The following is an 18,876-nucleotide window of genomic DNA, read 5'->3' as shown; positions in this document are numbered from 1 at the left end:
TTGGCCAGGATGACTTGGACTACAAGGGATGGAACAACATTCTTTTGCTGAATTGGATATCCCTCAGAAGTGAGCAAGTGTTAGAGCTTACACAGAAAGGCTTGCAGAGGTAAAAGCACATAACAGGTACAGGGGTTTGACCTGTGTTTGGCATAGTTTTTTTCTTTGCAGCTATAAAAAGATGGAAACTGTTCTTAGGTCAGAAGGTGACCAGCAGTAGCAAGTGTCATGCTCCAGGAAGGACCTGTGTGTCCACAAAAGCTAGAGGGGATGGAAGTGTCTGCTTAGAGCAGTGACTTTTGTCCTTTTTCAGTATTTTGAGCCCCTGCAGAGCCTTTGGTGGCTGTCTGTGGATTCCAGTGCCAATATCACCATAGCACACAAAGGCCATGCTCCTCTTCAAAGCCAGGAACAAATTTATTTGTGCTTGTGTTTTGTTTTGGGGTTTTTTTCTGGTTTTCCTTTCCATTAGCTTTAAGTAGATTGTCTCTACAGAAGCTTTGTCTGCAGATGCTTGGAAGAAAGGAGGGTCTAAAAATTTAGTAGTGCTTTGATGAAAGCTGCTGAACTGTTCACCTCATAAACTGTGTTGAAAAATTGCTGTCTTGTGGCACTATTGGATTGTTTTCCTGGTGGGCCTTGTATTCAGTCCTGGATTGTCTCAGAGTCCTTTACAACCTGTTTGCTCTTTGGCTATCTGACACTTTTGTAAGCTGTCAAACAATCTGGTCTTGGAGTTCATCTCCTAATATTGGTGTTTGTAGCTGTCTGTTTTTCAGTGAAGTCAGGACAATGAGCTGTTTTTATTTGCAGCACACCATACATTATGTGCCCTGTTCTTGGGAGGCATCTGGTGTCCTCTGAGCTCAAGAATAAATCAGATAATCTCTTTTTTTTTTGTCCTGTAGTCAGTAATTCCTTATTCACAAAACATATGTTTGCTGACATCTCCTGCTTCTCTTCCCTTTGTGAAGCAAACTTTTTCCTAAATCCAGCAGACATTACAGGAAGACAGCCCCTTTATCTGTACCTAGGAGGAAGAACCAATGTGTTCTGGGTGATCAGGTCACCCCTGCAGCTTGTAGTCTATGGGAGAACCAGGGATGGCTCCTGAGTACCAGGGAACAGAATTTCAAGAGCTTGCTTATCAGCTTTTCCTTATTTGACCCCTATTTTCTTAAGGTTAGAAGGAATATTACCTTTAACAAAACATACTGGGTGATGCAAGTGGTCTCCTGAAATGCAGTTGTACTGTGAGCACTCAGTGCTGCCAAAAACTGCAGGCATTTGTTCCACTTGCTGCTTTTTCTTTGTGCACCAATTTGTCCTTGTTTTGGTTTTTGTTTTGCAGGAAAATTCCCAAGGTTCAAAACTGCAGGGGAAGAAATGTCTCCATCAAAGCACACACGTACATAAAATTAAGATTCCCGAATATCAAAGAGGCCCAACGTTTTTGAAAGCCTTAATCAGATAATTGAATGTTATCAGCACCTGCTGATGATGTTAATTAGCTAAGGATTTAACTTTCTCAGATCAGATGGCAGGCAGTATTTTCTGCTTTGGGGATCACTGTGTTTTTAAGGTTTTTCAACAGGTGCAAATAGTTTGTGCAGGAGATCAGACAACTTGTCTTTAACTGCCTTGCTCTTGAAAGAACTTTCCTGTTAGCTCCAGCTGTTCATATCCTCTATCAGTGTGTTTTACAGTAATTCAGGAATACCTCTGTCTCCTTGATGTAGATCCAAGGGAGCTGAGGGTTAAGCCCATCTCAGCCTGTGTCTGGGTCTCCATTCTGTGCTGTAATTCAACTGTCTGTTCATCCTTAGGTTGGAAATCGGGATGATTCAAACCTCTACATTCAGATGAAGCTGAAGGCTGCTGCTGAGGTAATAATGGACTTTTAGGACTACTTTTTACCCTCCTACAGTTGGTCAGATCTGAATATGAAAAACCAGATGCAAGTCAGTAGTTTTGTCGAAGTTTTTCCAGTATTAAAGAAAGCAGCGTTGATCTGAATTCTCAGTTACAAGAATTGTGTAGGTGTGTAACCTGAGAGCCAAGGGGGGTGCTCTGGTCACAGCAGTGTGCCTTGGTGCCACTTTTTCTGTGATCATCACAGATTACATTTGTCTCAAGTGCTGTGTCTTTCCTGACCCTTGGCCTTGTTCTTATCTTCCCTGCCTGTAGGAAGATAAGAACAAGGTACCTGCAGTTGCTTTGTGCTTGTCACAGGTAGAACATTACTTACTACAACAGGGCAGGGACACAGATCAGTGCATTTTTCCCTAGGTGATACCTGGCATTTCTGCTGGTATTTTAAGGCAGTGTGCTCTCAAGCAAAGCTGATGTTGTTCATGTCAAAAGGTGAATAGGACAGTTGGAGGACAGAGTCAGTAGGCAAAGCACTAATCTTTCTTTGATGGTATTTCTAAATCGTGGGACTTGGAGCCTCAGGAACAGGAGAGAGACTTGGGAAATGTGACAGAATGCAGCTGTGATTTAGCTGGATAGAGAGATTAGCCAGATCAATTGGATGTCAATTCAGAAATCAGATAATTTGTTGTTATTCTCATTTGCAGATTGGGATCAGTGCCAATCACATAAAATTGCCAAACACAGCAACAGAAGCTGATGTAAGTAATACAGCCAGTGATGAAAAAATACATAACTTCAGTGTTGTGCTGAAGATATCTTTGCCCTATCATTGTATAAAAAGGGCTACTTGCCTATTGCTACTAACTAATGAAAAAAGAATTGGAACCTGGTGAGGTGTTTTTGTGTTTTTTTAAACAAAACTAAAACCCTACAATGTAAAATTTAGAGACTTTAGGAGCTTTTTTTTAATAAAGAATGTAATTGGTTTATACTTTTGGGTGGAAAAGCTAAACATAAAGTTTGTATATTTTAATCCAGATAAAATTATGTTTTTTCTTTTGCATCAGTCATATTTCAGTCCATCAGCCATTAGCTTTTGGTGTTTGCTGTTGTAGGTGCTCAAGTGCATTGCCTCTTTGAATGCAGACCCAGCTGTTCATGGCTTTATAGTGCAGCTGCCACTTGACTCTGATAATCCCATCAACACAGAAAAAATAACCAATGCTGTTGCACCTGAGAAGGACGTGGATGGGTAAGCTGGCTTCACCCCTGGAGAGCATCACAGCTACTCCAGAAAGAAACCTCTTTTCTTTATTTTCTCTTCAACAGTGAGGCTGGATATCTTACTTGGCCTTTATTCTTTCAAAATACAGCTTAAGTAGCATCAATGCTGGGAAACTCTCTAGAGGGGATCTTGGAGACTGCTTCATTCCGTGTACGCCAAAGGGATGCATGGAACTCATCAGGCAGACAGGTAAGGAGGTTTCCATACATTATCCATGAGTGCAGGAGTCTTCAATAAGTGTAGAAATCACACACATTGTGAGGCTCTGCTTCACAGCTTTTGCTGAGATACCACATTTCATCTCTGCTGCCCTAGATAGTAAAAGAACTAGGTTAAAATGGTCCTGCCTTCCTCCCTCCCAGCTGCAATTCCCTGCCACACTCAACAAAGAAAAGCAGAATTCTGAAGTACCAGAACCAGAGTTAAACTGACCAAGGCTTCAGAGCAGCTTGAGTTAGTGTGTACCAGGCTGCACAGTGACCTCTCTTTGCTCTCTGTGCCTGTGTGTGGGGCAGGTGTCCAGGTGGCAGGGAAGAGAGCCGTGGTGATCGGCCGCAGTAAGATCGTGGGGGCTCCCATGCACGACCTGCTGCTCTGGAACAACGCAACAGTCACCACCTGCCATTCCAAGACCTCCACCCTGGCTGAGGAGGTAAGGGCAGCCTGCAGTGTCCCAGGCCACTCTGCTCTATGTACCATGCTGTTGCTGTGAGTCCTTAGGTCTGGGGTGTCTTTTTTTCTGAATAGGTTTCCCAGTTCTGCTCATTGCGTGGTTGTGTAAATACTTCCGCTGGAATTAGGATCTTGATTATTTTTGGCACTTAATTAGAGGGGTTTAATTATAACAATAAAATTATTATTTTTGTTGTCTTTGAGCAAGTGCTGAGAATTTAATCATCCCTTCCTAATCTCCATGTAGGGGTTGGCAAAACAGCATATGTTTTTGTTGTTTTGATTATTTTTTGAACCAAAAAGACCAGGTGGTCTTCTGCTCTAATGGCTGAGAAACGTTAGGCCAAATGATTTCTCAGTGGGTTTATTTTTTTCAGTCGATTTTCTATGACAGGGAGTTGGTACCATTTTCCTCTTCAGCAGTGAGAGTGACAGAAATAGTGTTTTGCTGTGCTGCCACCTACTTGGATTTCGTAGAGCCATCAGCACTGCCAGGCTCTGTAGGCAAGTATTAAAGCTGAAAAAGGGAGTAGGAGTGTTTGAATATAACTCACAAAGTAGATCAGAAACACTGCAATGCTTCACGCCGTTAAGTTGCTGTTCAGTAAGACCATCATTAGGTTGATTAAAAATTGAAGTGCTCATATTTAATGATATCTTAAAAATAGTTTATCTCCCTTGAAGATTAAAGGAAAAAAAATCCAAGGGATAGCAGCTTCCTAAGCAAATGTGAATGAAGCAGTGCAGGAACTGACAGCGAGCTTTAGCTGGAGTCTTTATCACCAGCTTCATGACTGGATCTGTCAAATTTACTGAATAGTCCCTGAATGAATATTAGTGCTGAAATACAGTCAGCTTCCCCTGGAGTTGTGTGTTATGCAGTCCTGGACATGAAAAGCACAAGACAGTGCTGTCACCAGTGAAGTGCTGCTTAGTTCTGTGCAGGGGTTGTTCTTGGCTGAGCAAGATGAGTTCTTGCTGTCTGATGAGTGCTGGGTATATTTCTAGCACTGAATGTGCAGGGATATTTGAAGGAAGAGAAGAATATTCAGAAGGCTTTAATTTTATCTAAATGTAGCCTGTGTGATCCACTTGGGAATCATGGAGGAGTTCAGAGGAGGTTGTGAAGTGTTGACTAGCAATAGTTCAGGGTAGGAGTGTGAAAATAGGCCATTATTTCTAGCTGCAGGAATCTGTCCTTGCCAAGGAACTGGCAGCTACCTTTAAATGCTGAGAGTGCCCTTCCATGCCTCCAATGGCAATGGGTGAGCACAGTTCACTGCAGCTCAAGCTGATTTTACTTGCTGCAGAAGCTGCTCTGCATTTTTCCCCTGCCAATGTGATACACAATTGTTTGTTGTTTTTAAATTTCTTTTGTAGGTTGGCAAAGCTGACATCCTGGTGGTTGCAGCTGGAAGAGCTGAAATGGTAAAAGGTGAATGGATCAAGCCTGGTGCCATCGTGATAGACTGTGGAATTAACCATGTGCCAGGTGTGTGGGCAGTGTGTAACACGTGGGGATGTGTTTGTTTGTGTACAAATGCAGTTGCTAAGCTCGTGAATTCTGTTTCCTTGGTGTCTCTGGTCCACATGGACTTCTTTCTCCTGTAAGTCTCTCTTAAGTAGTGATGACAACCTCTGGCAATGCCAGAGTAAAGAAACCACTGGTCTGAAGCACTCTCCTAAAGCAGATCAGAGGCAGTTTTGATTCAGCCTTCAATGAGGCTGATGATTAATAGAGGAAAGAGGAGGCCTATGAAATATTGCAACAGAATATCCATTTAATTTGCTCCAGCTACATGGTGAAGTCTTGTCACTGTTGTCACTCTGGAGCTCAGGGCTTTGCTGTCATTACTTCATGCTTGGATCTGTTGAAGCAGTTCCCTTTGAAGTACAGAAATGACAAGCAGTCTCTTAAAGTAGCTGTGGATTTGTTGAATCACAGCATTAACTTCTTAGGCTTGAATGGTTGTTGTCTTGAAACAAAGCAGATTGTGCAAGAGTATTGGTGACAATGGCTCAGGCAGAGAATAAAGTGCTTTAACGTAATGGGTTTTAGGGTAGGGTTTCACTTAGCTGCACCTTCCTTATAAAGATGCTACAGACAGTCTGGCAATTTCTGTTTTCATCTCATTTTAAATCCAAATTACAGATATTGAATGATATGGAAAATTAGTCACTCTTACTGTGCTACACCCACAAGGCTTTTAAAAGGTAGTTTTCATAATTAATCAGTCATTTTGTTGCCATTATTTAACAGAATGTAAAGAAATTTCTGTTCAGTGGTCTTGTTACTCAAAGTTGACATTAGGCTGCTTTTAAAAACATTAGTCCTCTATCTAATTAAAACTAAAAAGTCATTTGCTGTTCTGTTTGTTGCTTGATGGTTTTGTTCCAAACAACCCAAACTTAGGCCATTTGCCAAAACCCACAAGGTCACTGCTGATGTGCGTGAAGCAGAATGGGCTGGAGTCTCCCAGCTGACATGTTGCAAATAAAACCCCCATTGTGTTTCTGATATATGATGGTGTGACCTTTTCTCAGGCTTTATTTGAACCTGATCTCTGAGGACACACCCCTGTTCCTTTGCCATCAGCCTGCCTTGAGCAGTGCTCTGACATCTGAGCTTCTTGTGCACCCAGCCCAGTCAGTGTCACGTGGAGTACCCTTAATGGCACTGAGATTTGATAATTGAGGCTTGATAGTGTATCATGGAAACTGTCACAGTTTTAAATGCTGGGTATTATAGGCTCTGGTTTGGGGTTTTTTTTTCCTGTGGTTTTCTGAAGCTGCTGAGTTTTCCTGACTTTTTCCCCCTCTGTTATGTTGAGAAAAGGTTTTCAGATTAATCTTTTGGGAAATGAGTACCAGAATTGTGGGAATTGCAGTGCTACAGCAAGAGCAGCAGCCAGCTTGCTGCCTTCTCCAGCTAAGTCACTGTGCAGATAGAGTTTTGCTGCTGGCTGTGATGGTGCTTTGAATGTGATGGGGTGGGAGCACATGCATCTTACCACAGGTGTAAGTGCACCCAGCTCTGGGTGCCTCGCAGGTGCAGCTGGAGGACTTGGCAATCTCTGGCTATGCCTTTGGTTTGCTAGTCAGGGTAGCCATCCATGCAGATCCCAAACTGATTTGATATACCAGGACATTTCCTTATGCTGTCCTGCCAGGCTGGAGTTAGGACAGGTTACAGCCATGTAGCACCATACAAGTGCAGCTGTTGTGCTTTTGAATGGAGGGTGGCCTGAATGCTCCAAGGGTGCTGGTTTGGAGGCTGGAAGAGACACATCTGGCTTGGTGTACTGCAATTAACAGAATTTCCTTCAGGTAGGCAGAGAGGAACAAACAATCTCCTGAAACCTCTACTAGAGCAGGCAAGTGCCTCTTACTTTCCAAACTGGGTTGTGTTGGTCTCTCCTCACTGCTGCAGTTGGAGGGCTGGTCCAGCAAATACTCTGGGTGCCTTTTTCCAGGCCTGTAGAAATTGCTTTGTTGCAGAAAGGGAAAGCAGTGCAGGTAGAGGATATTCCCAGAGATGGCAGCCCCTGGAATGTCCCTCTCTGAGTCCTGATGGAGGAAGCACCTCTGCTCACAGTTGCCTGCTGTGGGATTTTGCAGCCCTTGCTAACAGGAAGACATGAGAGTGGAATAAGAGAGCAGCTTTTTTGCAACATGGTTATAGTGTCACTGATGCTCCCTGTAACTAGTTTGTATTTTTTAAGAGTGGGATGGTGAATACTGAAAAGGTGAAATTATGGGGAGAGATGGCAAGTATTGTGTGTGAGCTTTCTCTCAAAAGAATATTTTGCAGGTAATTGAATGGCTCCTAGGCTGTGCTCAGCAGTGCCTGTGTGAGGTGCAGATGCAGAAGCAGGGACTGGGGGATTGTTTGGCCTGTGCTCATCTCTGTGTCTGTGGAACAGATGAGGCAATTTGGAGTGCCAGCTTGTTTTCCTTGTTCTTGGGCTGAGAGCTTTCCTGGCTAGGATGGCTGATGAGCCTGCTTGGCATCTTTGGAAGAAAATAAAATTACATTATTTACTGTTTGCAGCCTTAATTAAATTGGTCTCTGGGGGGAAGGCCGGGCTGGTCTGCAGTTCAGGCAGCAAACTGACAGCAGGCTGCAGAAACACTGGTTACCAGCTGTGATGTTGTTCAGGCTTTGAGCTTTGGGGAGAAACAGTGTTGCTTAAAACACACAGCAAAGCATCCAAGCTGCTAATTGTCAGTAACAGTGCAGCTAAAAAATAATGTTGACTTTTGTTCTCTCTTTGGTTTTAACATAATCTGCTGTTGGGGAGTTTGGTTTCTGCTCCACTCCTCCCCCTCACCAGATGTATATGAAAGTTACTGATTGTGTTCTGTTCAAATACACACTTATTGTATGCAATATAACATTTCAATACAACAACATTAGAATCTATTTTCAGATTTTCACACTGGTTAGAAGCTCCCTAGAGTCCTTTATCTGAAGTGAGAATCTGCCATTCCAGGAGCAACTTAAATTTTCTGGTTTTATGTGCTGTAATCAGTGACTTCCTTGGGTGACTGCACTAGTTTATTAATTCATTTTGTCTCTTCCTCTCTTTATTGGGTGAGTTTAAAGGTCACCACTGGAAACAAGGACTATGTCTGCTTCTGAACTGTCAGGTCATAGAGTGCAGCAGGATATAGCAAGATACATTGCCTGAGAGAAAGATTATCCTACTGAGGCTTTCTTAAGGCACCTGTGAAGTTTGTTTTGACAAGTCTGATCTCTGTGAACTGCAGTATTTACTGGGCCATCATTAAACTAGCAGTGATAACTGAAAAGCTCAGCACCTTCTGCCTTCAGTTTCTGTAAAACCAGGTGATTTTACTCAGTAGTAAGGCCCAGATGCCCTCCAAAATGGGACAGAGCAAATGTAAACCTGGAGGGTTTGGAACAAGTCAGCCATGTTTCATCTCTCACCTCTTCATGACTGTTGGTTTATATCTCATTGAAACTGCCCTGTGGGCAGTGAGCCACTGAGGAAAGACTTGCCTCCTCCAGGAAAGGGAGATCTGTCTGGCTGAGGATAAATGGTGCTTAATAGGAGGATGTGTTGCATGAGCTGTTGACACTCTGCAAGTGAAGTATGATGATAACAGCTTCATCTTGTGATGTTGTCTTAGCTGTTTTATCTTTCTTTGCAGCTTCCTGGGTACTCAGCTTCTATTTTGTTTGCTCCAGCAGAATTAAAGACTTCAGCTTCAGTCAGTGCTGTCTCCTCTGTTGCTGTGCTGAAATGTGATGTGTAACTTACTTTTCTCCTTAAATCCCCAGACAGCACAAAGGCCAGTGGAAAGAGAGTTGTGGGAGATGTGGCATACAATTCAGCAAAGGAAAAGGCTTCCTTCATCACCCCAGTTCCTGGTGGTGTTGGGCCCATGACTGTGGCCATGCTAATGCAGGTACTGAGCAGACTGTGGTCATCTCCTCTGTTTGTTGGGGGGTGTTGCTGCTGACCATCAGCACGCTGCCAAAGCTGCTGTGCTCCCTTCTTGCTCTTGAAAAACCTAGTTAGGATTTCCAGCTTCTAGTTCAGATAATTTGGATTCAGTTAACTGAGGAAGAAGATGGGCTTCAAGGAAATGTTAGAACAGAGGTTTCTGGTTGGTCAGTTTTGGGAGGTTTTTTAGGGATTTTTGAGTGTGGTCACTCAAAACCGTGAGAAATGGGACTGTCTTACTCTGGCTGTAATTCTGAAACCATCCTTAGGGTGATTGGGTAAAAAAGAGAGTAACAGTATAAACCAGCTCCCTCTGTTTGCATGCTTTGCTGAAGAAACTCTGCTGGCACAGAACACCCCAAAAAATCCAGCACACTTGAAGATCAGTAGAGAGATAGATATGGTGGGATTTTTTTCTTTTTAAGAAAACAGCAAGCAGAATCTCATTTTGGATTATTAGCAAATGCTTTAATAAAAGCACTTTTGTTTAATCCCAAACTGAGACAGATAGGAAGGGCAAACCTTTCTGGTCTCTGGGTTAACCAGTGCAGTTCAGGCAATGGTGGTTGCTTTAATGCATTCACTTGCTCATTTTAGAGCACTGTGGAGAGTGCACAGCGTTTTCTGGAGAAGTTCCAGCCTGGAAAATGGACCATCCAATACAACCAGCTCACCCTAAAGATGCCTGTTCCAAGGTAATGCTGTCAAATTAAGGCACTCTAAAGTCTTCCTGAGGAAGCAGAGCTAAGCTGCAGTGGTGCTGTGATATCTCTTGAAGTGTCTTGAAGTCTTCTTGGACTTTCACAGACTTCAGGCCAGCTAGATGGTTGCTGATTCAGGAAATACTGAAAACCTTGTATTTTGGAAAATTTTCAGTCTGGCATGCCAAAACAGTAGTATCTTCAAATAGGAGTTGCTCAAATCCCCAAGGAGCAGCTGAAAATATGCAAAATACCATATGGGATCATAACACATTGCCTACAAAAGGCATTTGGGGAAATGGAGAGGTTGAGGAGAGGGGTTGTTGTTTGTTTTGGCCTTTGTTTATTTTTAGAAAGGCAGCTCTTAGAATGTGTCTGTTGTAGTGTACCTGATACTTGTGGGATTGATTTATTTAACTAGTGGGGGTTTAAAGATTGACTTCTGAAATATAGATTAGGTGTTTGTAGTTTATTCCACACAGAAGCTGGGAATTTGTGGAAGTCTTTGTCTAATAAACTCATCTTGCTCTTTTTAAGTGATATTGAAATCTCCAAGTCCTGCATGCCCAAGCCCATTGAACAAGTTGCAAAAGAAGTTGGCCTTTTCCCTGATGAGGTGGAGCTCTATGGCCAAACCAAAGCCAAGGTTCAGCTCTCGGTGCTGAAACGCCTGCAGAACCAACCCGATGGCAAATACGTCGTTGTGACTGGGTAGGGGCCTCCTGAACTGACACATCACTTACAAGATGAAAAGAAATTTTATTATCATGGCTTGTTGTTGAATTGTCTTTTGGTGGGGTGACTGTATGGGGTGCTCTGGTTTTAGTAAATCACACTGAAAATGTAGTAGCTTGGGAAGTAGATGGATCGCTTGTGGCAAACAGTGGGGATGTAGCTTAACATTTCTCTCCAGCAGATGAATTGTTTTGGTCTGCAGGTCAGGGTTATGAAGGGTAGACTGCTTCCTAGCCAAACTTCCCCTGGTCTAGTAGTCTGCCTTCAGTAGAAACTAACAAAAAAAATTGTTTCAGAGCAAAGTTGTCAGCAGTTATGTGATAATTTGCCAATCTCTTTCCAGTTTTGAATTGATGAAGATTAGCTGAAGTGTGAGCCAGTTCAGAATTTGAATTCTCATTAACTGCAATCACTGGATGACTGTTTTATCCCTGGGATTTGATTCTCACCCACTGCAAGGGTGTAATTGTGTCTTTTCTGCTTTGTTGCTGCAGAATAACTCCGACTCCCCTGGGAGAGGGGAAGAGCACCACCACTGTTGGCCTTGTCCAAGCCTTAGGAGCCCACCTTCACCAGAATGTCTTTGCCTGTGTTCGGCAGCCTTCTCAGGGGCCAACTTTTGGCATAAAAGGTATGATTGTTCTGTTGCTTGCAGTTGGCCTAAATAGACAAAGGTGGCATTCAAAAATACTATTCTTCTTCTCTGCACTGTAGTTTTACATTATTTCTAGTTACAAGTGCATTTGTTTTAAGAAAAAAGGAGCTTTGGGTAAGTTCTTCAGTTTTGTCTTCAAGGTACTGTGTTGGGACACTAAACTCAGCTGCTCAGTGGTAGCTGCTCTCTTGGAGCCATTAAGCAAGCAGATGGAATAGCACTGGGCTGGAGACACCTGGATTGGTGTGGTCTGACTGTTGTCTCTCTGCAGGTGGAGCTGCAGGTGGTGGCTATTGTCAAGTTGTCCCAATGGAAGAGGTAATTCTTTATACAAAGCCTCATTGCCCTCACAGCTCACAGACCCTGAAGAGATACTGCAGTCAGATAACTTAGGGAATGTATGAGTTTATGACCTAGTGTAGCACTTGATAGAACTGGGTACTTGATTTCAGCAAAGCTTGGTTTTTTTAGCAAACAACCATCCTTGTGTTGTTTCAGAAGTGTGCCTTCATGGTCAGAGAACTTCATAGAGCTAGGAATTCCCAGTTCCTCTCTTCTCTCCCCTTCTCTGCCTTGAATTGCTATGTACCCTGGAGCAAAGTACACCCTGTGCCTCCTTTTCCCAGTGCTGAAATGAAGATGATAATGGCTTAATGAATTTTGGAAGAATGTTGCATAGTTCTGTGAGCTGTAGTGGCCACAGACTCTTTCCGTGAGCTATTTTGGAGTATTTGTGTTTTAGATTACTAACATGAAGTGGGAAAAAGGAATTTGAGAATCAGCAATGCCAAGACCTCAGCCTGTGGGGGGCTGGCACTGGAGCATATTTCTGGTGTGACTTGGCAACAAGTAAAATTCTGTGTTTGGAGGCAGGGAATTAAAAAGCACGTGTAGCATGTGCTCTCGTGCCTCTCTCAGCTCTCAGAGTAATTGCCTGCAGAATTCTGCCTTTGTCTCATGCATTGTAGATTGACACAGGACAATTTCAGGAAGAAAAGTAGAAATGATCAAAAGGAGCTGTTTGTTCTAATTGATGCAGCAAGTCCATAAAAGATAAAGATGTTCAGGAGGCAGAATATTGATTTAGTCACGTGTCAAGAGCATGTGTGAAGAATAAATGTGACAGGAAAAATAACCTCCTCCTCTTTGGGAGTGTTAGTAAGACAAGCCAAAATACCTGACTGTGTGCTGCAATGGGAAACAGCCACACTCTAGGAGCCAAAGTGGCTGGAATGGCTTTTTTTAAGTATGATCCACATGATACAAATACACAGAGTTTTGTGGGAGTGGTTTAGTCAATGCATGCCTGGTAAAACTTACAGTATCTGGAGTCACTAGTTAAAATAATGACCTTGATACATCATTTAATAATTCTGCATGCAGTTTTTATCCTATGAAAAAAAATAGCAAGTGAAAAACTTTTGAGTTCATACTGCAGAACAAAGGTAATAATAATTGCTTCTTGTTGGGTGTATGCAGAATGAGAAAACAATTATCATTTACTGATTAGGATTTATAATCAGTGTGTGACTAGCTGCATTTTGTTTTGGCTTTGTGGGTTTTGAGACCACAGTAACAAGGCTTCAATAAAATGGTGTTGTAAGGTGTTCTGTCATATCACCTTTTCCAATATCTCCTTTTCACCTTCTTCCTTTGCTGTTTGGCTAGAGATGAAGAGGATTGTCTTAACCACACCTTTACTCACCTGCCATAATCATTGGATCATTTAGGTTGGAAAAGACCTTTAAGCAAGTCCAACCATTCCTCCAGCACTGCCAAGCCACCACTAAATTGTGTCCCCAAGTGCCACTTCATGTTTCTGAAGTACCTCCAGGGATGGTGACCCCACCACTTCCCTGGGCAGCCTGTTCCTGTGCTTGACAACCCTTTCCATGAAGAAATTTTCCCTCATAGCCAATCTAAATCCTTCACCAGCTTCACAGCTACAGTGCAGCCAGATAACTCATGTAGGCAAACCCACTCAAACTATGTTTTAATGAGATAGAACTAAGAAAACTACTAGCAGTGTCACTGTGTAGTACGTGGTCTACAAGCTCTGCCTGTGATTCTATGTTTGGGTGGTTACCTTAAGCAGAGCTCTGTGCAACCACAGAGCTCCACTGCTAGTGCTGCACAAGGTTGTTAGTTCCAGTTTAGCTCAGACTCCCTTGTGGGAGCAGCAGCCACTTCAGCTAATGTATGTGTGAAACCTGCTGTGCAAATGAGAGGGTCAGTAGGAGGGTGAAGGAGGAGCAATGCAGAACACAGAGTCTTCTGAGTGGGGTCTTTTGAGTGCCAAGGAGCCTGTGAAAGCTGTTATGGTGGAAGGGAAAAGAAAAAAACAAACAACTTTTTATTTGGGAGCTTTGTTTTAGAAGTTTGTAAAATGACATGAGTGTGGGGGAGGCATTTTTATGTTTTAAAGAAATTCTTTCCTCTCTTCCACATACTGCACTGAGCAATCTCTCCCCCTCCGCCCTCACCCACTTTAACATTACTATTAATACTCCTCTTTCCATCTGTCTACGGTGAGTTGGAATAAATGAAAATTGCAGCAGGATGAGGTAACTGATCTGTTCCATGTCCTCTAGTTTAACCTTCACCTCACTGGTGACATCCATGCCATCACTGCAGCCAACAACCTGGTCGCTGCCGCCATTGACGCGCGCATGTTCCACGAGCTGACTCAGTCTGACCAGGTACAGTCCTTCCTTACCTCGTGTGTGACCCCAGCCCACTTTGGCCAGGCTGTTCTGGGTGTGCCAGCAGTGCTGATTAAATGCTTGTTTCATTTTGCAAGGCTCTCTACAACCGTTTGGTGCCATCTGTCAATGGTGTCAGGAAGTTCTCAGACATTCAGATCCGAAGGCTGCAGGTGAGCTTGCTCCTTTCTCCTTGGTTTCTGGTTCCATTTACTTATCCTTTAGGTAGGCAGAGCTGTGTTACAGAAACCCCTGTGTTGTCCCTTAGGTCATTCTGCTGGCATTTGTTTTTTGCACAAAGTGTGCAGAAGTGTGGTAACCCTTCATACAGCGCAGAAAACAGATGCAGAAAGGGGAGGAATCATTGCTATAACTCTGTCAGATACTCTGTGATTAACACAATGGGAAGAAATAGAGCTTAGTGTCCTTTATTAGTGGTGTCAGTTCAATGTCCTTAATGCAGCTTAAGAAAGGACCAGAATCAGTCTCTGTACCTAACACACAGTTACAGCTAGAGCTTAGTGGTTCCCATGTGACAGCTGTGTAGATAATGCAGCACACAAAAAAAATGCAATTCATAAAATTCAGCACAAAAAGAACATACAGAATTTTCTTTGTCTTACCCAGATGGAGAAAACAAAGAAAAATGAGAAAAAACACCTGTTCCCTACATGGCAAATTTCTCCTCAAAAAAAACACACCAAAAAAAAACAAACAAAAAAAAAAAACCAAACAAACCAACACACACCAAAAAAACAAGACCAAAAAAATTCCCAGAGAATTCCCAGTTAGATAAGTAGCCCTGTCATTAAATGCAGTCCCTGAGCAGCCCACAGCTCCTCTGATCCTCAAAACTTAAGGGCATGTGCAAGTTCACATTGGCTTCTGCAAAAATGAGGATTAGCAGATGAATAGTTTTGCACTGGGCTTGAACCTTGCAGCTAGGAGGAGAGACTGAGCCCTGCTGAGCTCATTCAAGGTACAAACCTGTTTTGTAGAGTATTCAGGCTGGATCAGTTGCCCATTTGGAAGTCAGGAGCAATAGTCAGACTACTTGGAAAGGTAAAACTCTGATATATTAATTGGCTATCATGTCTTAAGCCATTAGAGAATGTGTGGTTTGCTTCCATTGCTGAGCAAGAAATGATGTCATACTGCTTGGTGTTCCTGATGGGCTGCTGAGGGAACTCTACCCTAACCACTCTTCTGGTCATTAAATGTCAAGATGTGAACAGAATGCTAATACTCCAGAAAGATGGTATCTCTGTCATTGTTGTTGTTTATTTCCTTTTCTAAATGATATGCTTGAAGAGGAAAAGAACAGACTTTCTTCTTCCCTGCTGTTCTTCAGAAGAAAAATACGACTTAACTGTCTGGTTAATTAAAAAACCTTGCTCGCTCATAAATCAACTGTATCGTTTCCCTCATGCCTAAGCTTGTGCTTCTATCAGGCTTCTTGAGATAATTCTTCTCTCAATTAAGCAACTTGGCAAAGTGCCCATCCTCTCAGTGTGTTCAAGATCAGCTTTCTGGGATGCTGACAGCCTTGTGACTGAATTGTTTAATTCCTCCTTTGTGCTGCTTTAAACAGCATGCTGAAAGCAGTGCCTTTAAATCCGTGTGCCTGTGTGCAGTGACCCCAGGCAAACTGAGGAGAAATGGATGTGAGCATGTGAGGCTGATGACAAGGACAAGGCGTGGAAGGAAGTGCAGAGCTGTCTCTTACTCTTTCTGTAGGTGCCTTGCACAAAGCTTGGTGACAATCTCCCCTGATGAGCTCCATTGTCTGTCTTGTCCTTCCCAAGCTGGGCAGCAGCAAACTCTGTCCAATATAGGCTGATATGGATCATCTTAGGTTGTTGTGGGGTCTGGAACAAAGGGTCACAAAAAGGCAGCCCCTCCTTATTTCTGAATATGCAGATGCTGCTGCCAAATTCTCAGTGCTGCAGTAAAAGGTTCATTTCTGTGAATATTTTCACTCTACCTCTTATTTGTCTTTTCTTCCTATAGAAACTGGGCATTAACAAAACGGATCCTATGGCTTTGACAAAGGAAGAAGTAAATGCATTTGTGAGACTGGACATTGACCCAGGCACCATAACATGGCAAAGAGGTACTAGAGACATTAAATGAAAGAAAACTTGTCGAAAGAGACATTTGCAGTTGCAGCTGAAACTGTGTTTCCTGGAAAAATGGGGAAGGGGGCAGAGCTGGTTCCTCCTTCCCTAAGTTTGGTGGGATAGTTGCCTGCAGCTGGGATCCCCTATCTGAAGGGTCTTACACAGGGGCTTGAATCTGCTCTGAATTCACAAACATTGAGTTTGCTAGTGGGTGACAGTTTGCGTTTCTGGATTTGTCAGTCACTGAGAGAGTTGAATTTGGCAACTGTAGCCAACAGCCTTTTTACCTTACTGCTCTGTGAGTAAGGAGAGGGCTCTGCTCTGGAATTAAACTCAGTTCTAATCTGCCCACTTGCTCTATCAGGGACTGACAGCAAAGAAGACCAGATTGTTTTTAAGGATAGTTGAAGGTAGAACCATTCTCTGGTCTGGCAGATTAAATATTTCACTGTCAAAAGAGTTGTAAAAGTGGACTTTTTTCCTGAGGTAGGATCCAAGTGTATTGCTTTTACTTCTTTCTTTTGAAATACAGTATGAAATGTATTCTCCAGAATTTGCTTCATAACCTGTAATGAGACTAAAGTAGTCTGCCTCATGGGAAATACTTCATAAAACACTTGGAATATTTCAAGCATATAGAAGGGAACAGCAAATTTAAGCCAGTGTTTCATAGTTTGTGTTTCCAAGGTAATTTGACTTAATGGAGCTATATAAAACAATTCTCACTAAATGATAGTATCTGACCATTTTATCACTTAACTTATAAAGTGTTAATTTGATTTCTTTCTGACTGCAGTAGTTTCCTGGATTCATATTGGTTAATGATGGTGAAAAATCAATTGGAATAACATTATCAGTTCTGCTTTTCAGAGAAGCTTTGGTCTGGTGCTTAATGCACACAAAGGGATGCAGACTCCCTCTGAATGCAGTGCAGGCTCTGGTGTATCTCTGGGTGTCTTAATTTCATTTCAGTTTTTGTCTGAGAATCATGTTGAGAAGCACTTGCCATTCTTTAGGAGAGGATGATTTCTCAAAGTGCCATCTTCTCTTCATTGGTGACATGGCTGGGTGTTTGTCACAGGGCAAAGATGAGAATTTATAGCTTGGCAATGTGACATCTTACCTCTCTGCATTCCTTGCAGTACTGGATACAAATGACAGATTCCTTAGGAAAATCACCATTGGACAGTCTGCAACAGAGAAAGGCTTCTCACGGACGGTAATTGTTCCCTTTTCTCACATGTCTTTAAAAGTGCTTTGAAAAAAGGTGTTCCTGAAGGAAGTTTAGCTGTAGCTCCAGCTATTTTCATCTTTGACCATTATCTTGTTAAATAGAAAGCAGAAAGTCTCAACTGAACAGTTGAATTTTAATTGTTGTCTCCCCAGTATTGGCTTCCCAAACTGGGATGTGTGTGGCATTACAGTGGTACAGGAGTGCCCTTTGTAAAGCTGGTCATGACAATGGTTCGTCTTCACTACTGCAGGTATTTTGGGTGGGGTTTATCCAGCCAAAACTAGACACAGAATCTGAGCTTGCCTAGATTTATTGTATAATCAATAGAGTAAAAGAGGAAATTGGGCTGTGACTCCCCTCATCCCTTAAGTAACTGTCACATTTATAGTTCAATTGAATTGTGCTCAGAAAAGCCTCTTTCTTTTCACTTGAAGTGTCCTTAGGGTCCTTAGCTTCCCTAAGGTGGAAGTGTATGCATTTTGTCAGATGAATTTTACCCTACATTTCCTATAGAATCTGGTTTTTCTGCTGGTGGGCTTTTTGTCTTTTACTGTATTGTTTAGCAATGATCGGATGAGTTAGTGAGCTCAGTCTTCAAAAATATAATTTGTAAGTGTTACGTGTTCTTACATGAATCACTAATGTTCGTGCCAGGAGAGACACGTAATAGCAACAGAATGAGTAGGTTTTGTTTAATTTTGCAGGAAAAAAAATCCAGTTTAAAATGGCCAAATGAAATGAAGTGTTCTGAGAGAAATGCTTTGGATTTCTTGTATATTCTATGTCTGTATTTTTTTCTTTCTTTTCTTTATTACAATGGTGATGATTTGCCTTGTTTCAAGAATTGAACAGAGGCAAGAATTGCTGGGAGGGAATCTTAATGAGTTCACGTCCTTCATTCATCTCTTGCAGGCTCAGTTTGACATCACAGTGAGCAGTGAAATCATGGCAGTCCTAGCCCTGGCTGATGGGTTGGATGATATGAAAAAGCGATTTGGCAGAATGGTGGTGGCTTCCAGCAAAAAAGGACAACCAGTTACAGCTGATGACCTTGTAAGAGTCATTGCCATTAAATGCTTTTTCCTATTATTTCTGAAAGTCCTTGGATTAAAAAGCAGAGAGATAGTTGTATGAAAAATTAAATAAATTAACATATAGAAGAGGAAACATAAAATCCTGGCCCCTGCAGTTAATGAAGGTTATTTTCATTCAGTGTGGCACCTTCACACCTTATCCAGAGAGGGTGTGTGTGTGACCTGGGCAGGGACAAGGGTCCTGTGGGGTGTGCTGTGTGTCAAGTTGCACCTGGCACCGTAGGAGTTACAGGGAAATACGTGGTGGCTTCTACATAAAAAGCATGTTTATGAATCAGGACTCAAAATGCATCCTGCTGGCCATCCTGTTTCTTAGGCTCCCTGGAGTGAGG

General features: G+C 42.5%; 1 protein-coding gene across 1 annotated transcript in view; it reads left to right on the top strand.

Moving 5' to 3' along the window:
* The window catches only part of MTHFD1 (methylenetetrahydrofolate dehydrogenase, cyclohydrolase and formyltetrahydrofolate synthetase 1), a 40,846-nt gene that overhangs the window by 8,823 nt on the left and 13,147 nt on the right, over positions 1 to 18,876 (top strand). Inside the window, exons 3-18 of the mRNA XM_054286802.1 lie at positions 1,827 to 1,886; positions 2,580 to 2,633; positions 2,991 to 3,127; positions 3,249 to 3,349; positions 3,676 to 3,812; positions 5,213 to 5,324; positions 9,138 to 9,265; positions 9,901 to 9,998; positions 10,542 to 10,715; positions 11,234 to 11,370; positions 11,666 to 11,712; positions 13,986 to 14,093; positions 14,195 to 14,269; positions 16,107 to 16,209; positions 17,359 to 17,435; positions 18,363 to 18,503. Coding sequence (XP_054142777.1) covers positions 1,827 to 1,886; positions 2,580 to 2,633; positions 2,991 to 3,127; positions 3,249 to 3,349; positions 3,676 to 3,812; positions 5,213 to 5,324; positions 9,138 to 9,265; positions 9,901 to 9,998; positions 10,542 to 10,715; positions 11,234 to 11,370; positions 11,666 to 11,712; positions 13,986 to 14,093; positions 14,195 to 14,269; positions 16,107 to 16,209; positions 17,359 to 17,435; positions 18,363 to 18,503 — 1,689 coding nt within the window. The remainder of the gene's footprint in view (positions 1 to 1,826; positions 1,887 to 2,579; positions 2,634 to 2,990; positions 3,128 to 3,248; positions 3,350 to 3,675; positions 3,813 to 5,212; positions 5,325 to 9,137; positions 9,266 to 9,900; positions 9,999 to 10,541; positions 10,716 to 11,233; positions 11,371 to 11,665; positions 11,713 to 13,985; positions 14,094 to 14,194; positions 14,270 to 16,106; positions 16,210 to 17,358; positions 17,436 to 18,362; positions 18,504 to 18,876) is intronic.

This window comes from Melozone crissalis, unplaced genomic scaffold (genome assembly GCF_028551555.1).
Source record: "Melozone crissalis strain CALT ecotype California unplaced genomic scaffold, PUWL_Pcris_2 ptg000056l_1, whole genome shotgun sequence".
Lineage (NCBI taxonomy): Eukaryota > Metazoa > Chordata > Aves > Passeriformes > Passerellidae > Melozone > Melozone crissalis.
This window is presented reverse-complemented; position numbering and strand designations above follow the sequence as displayed.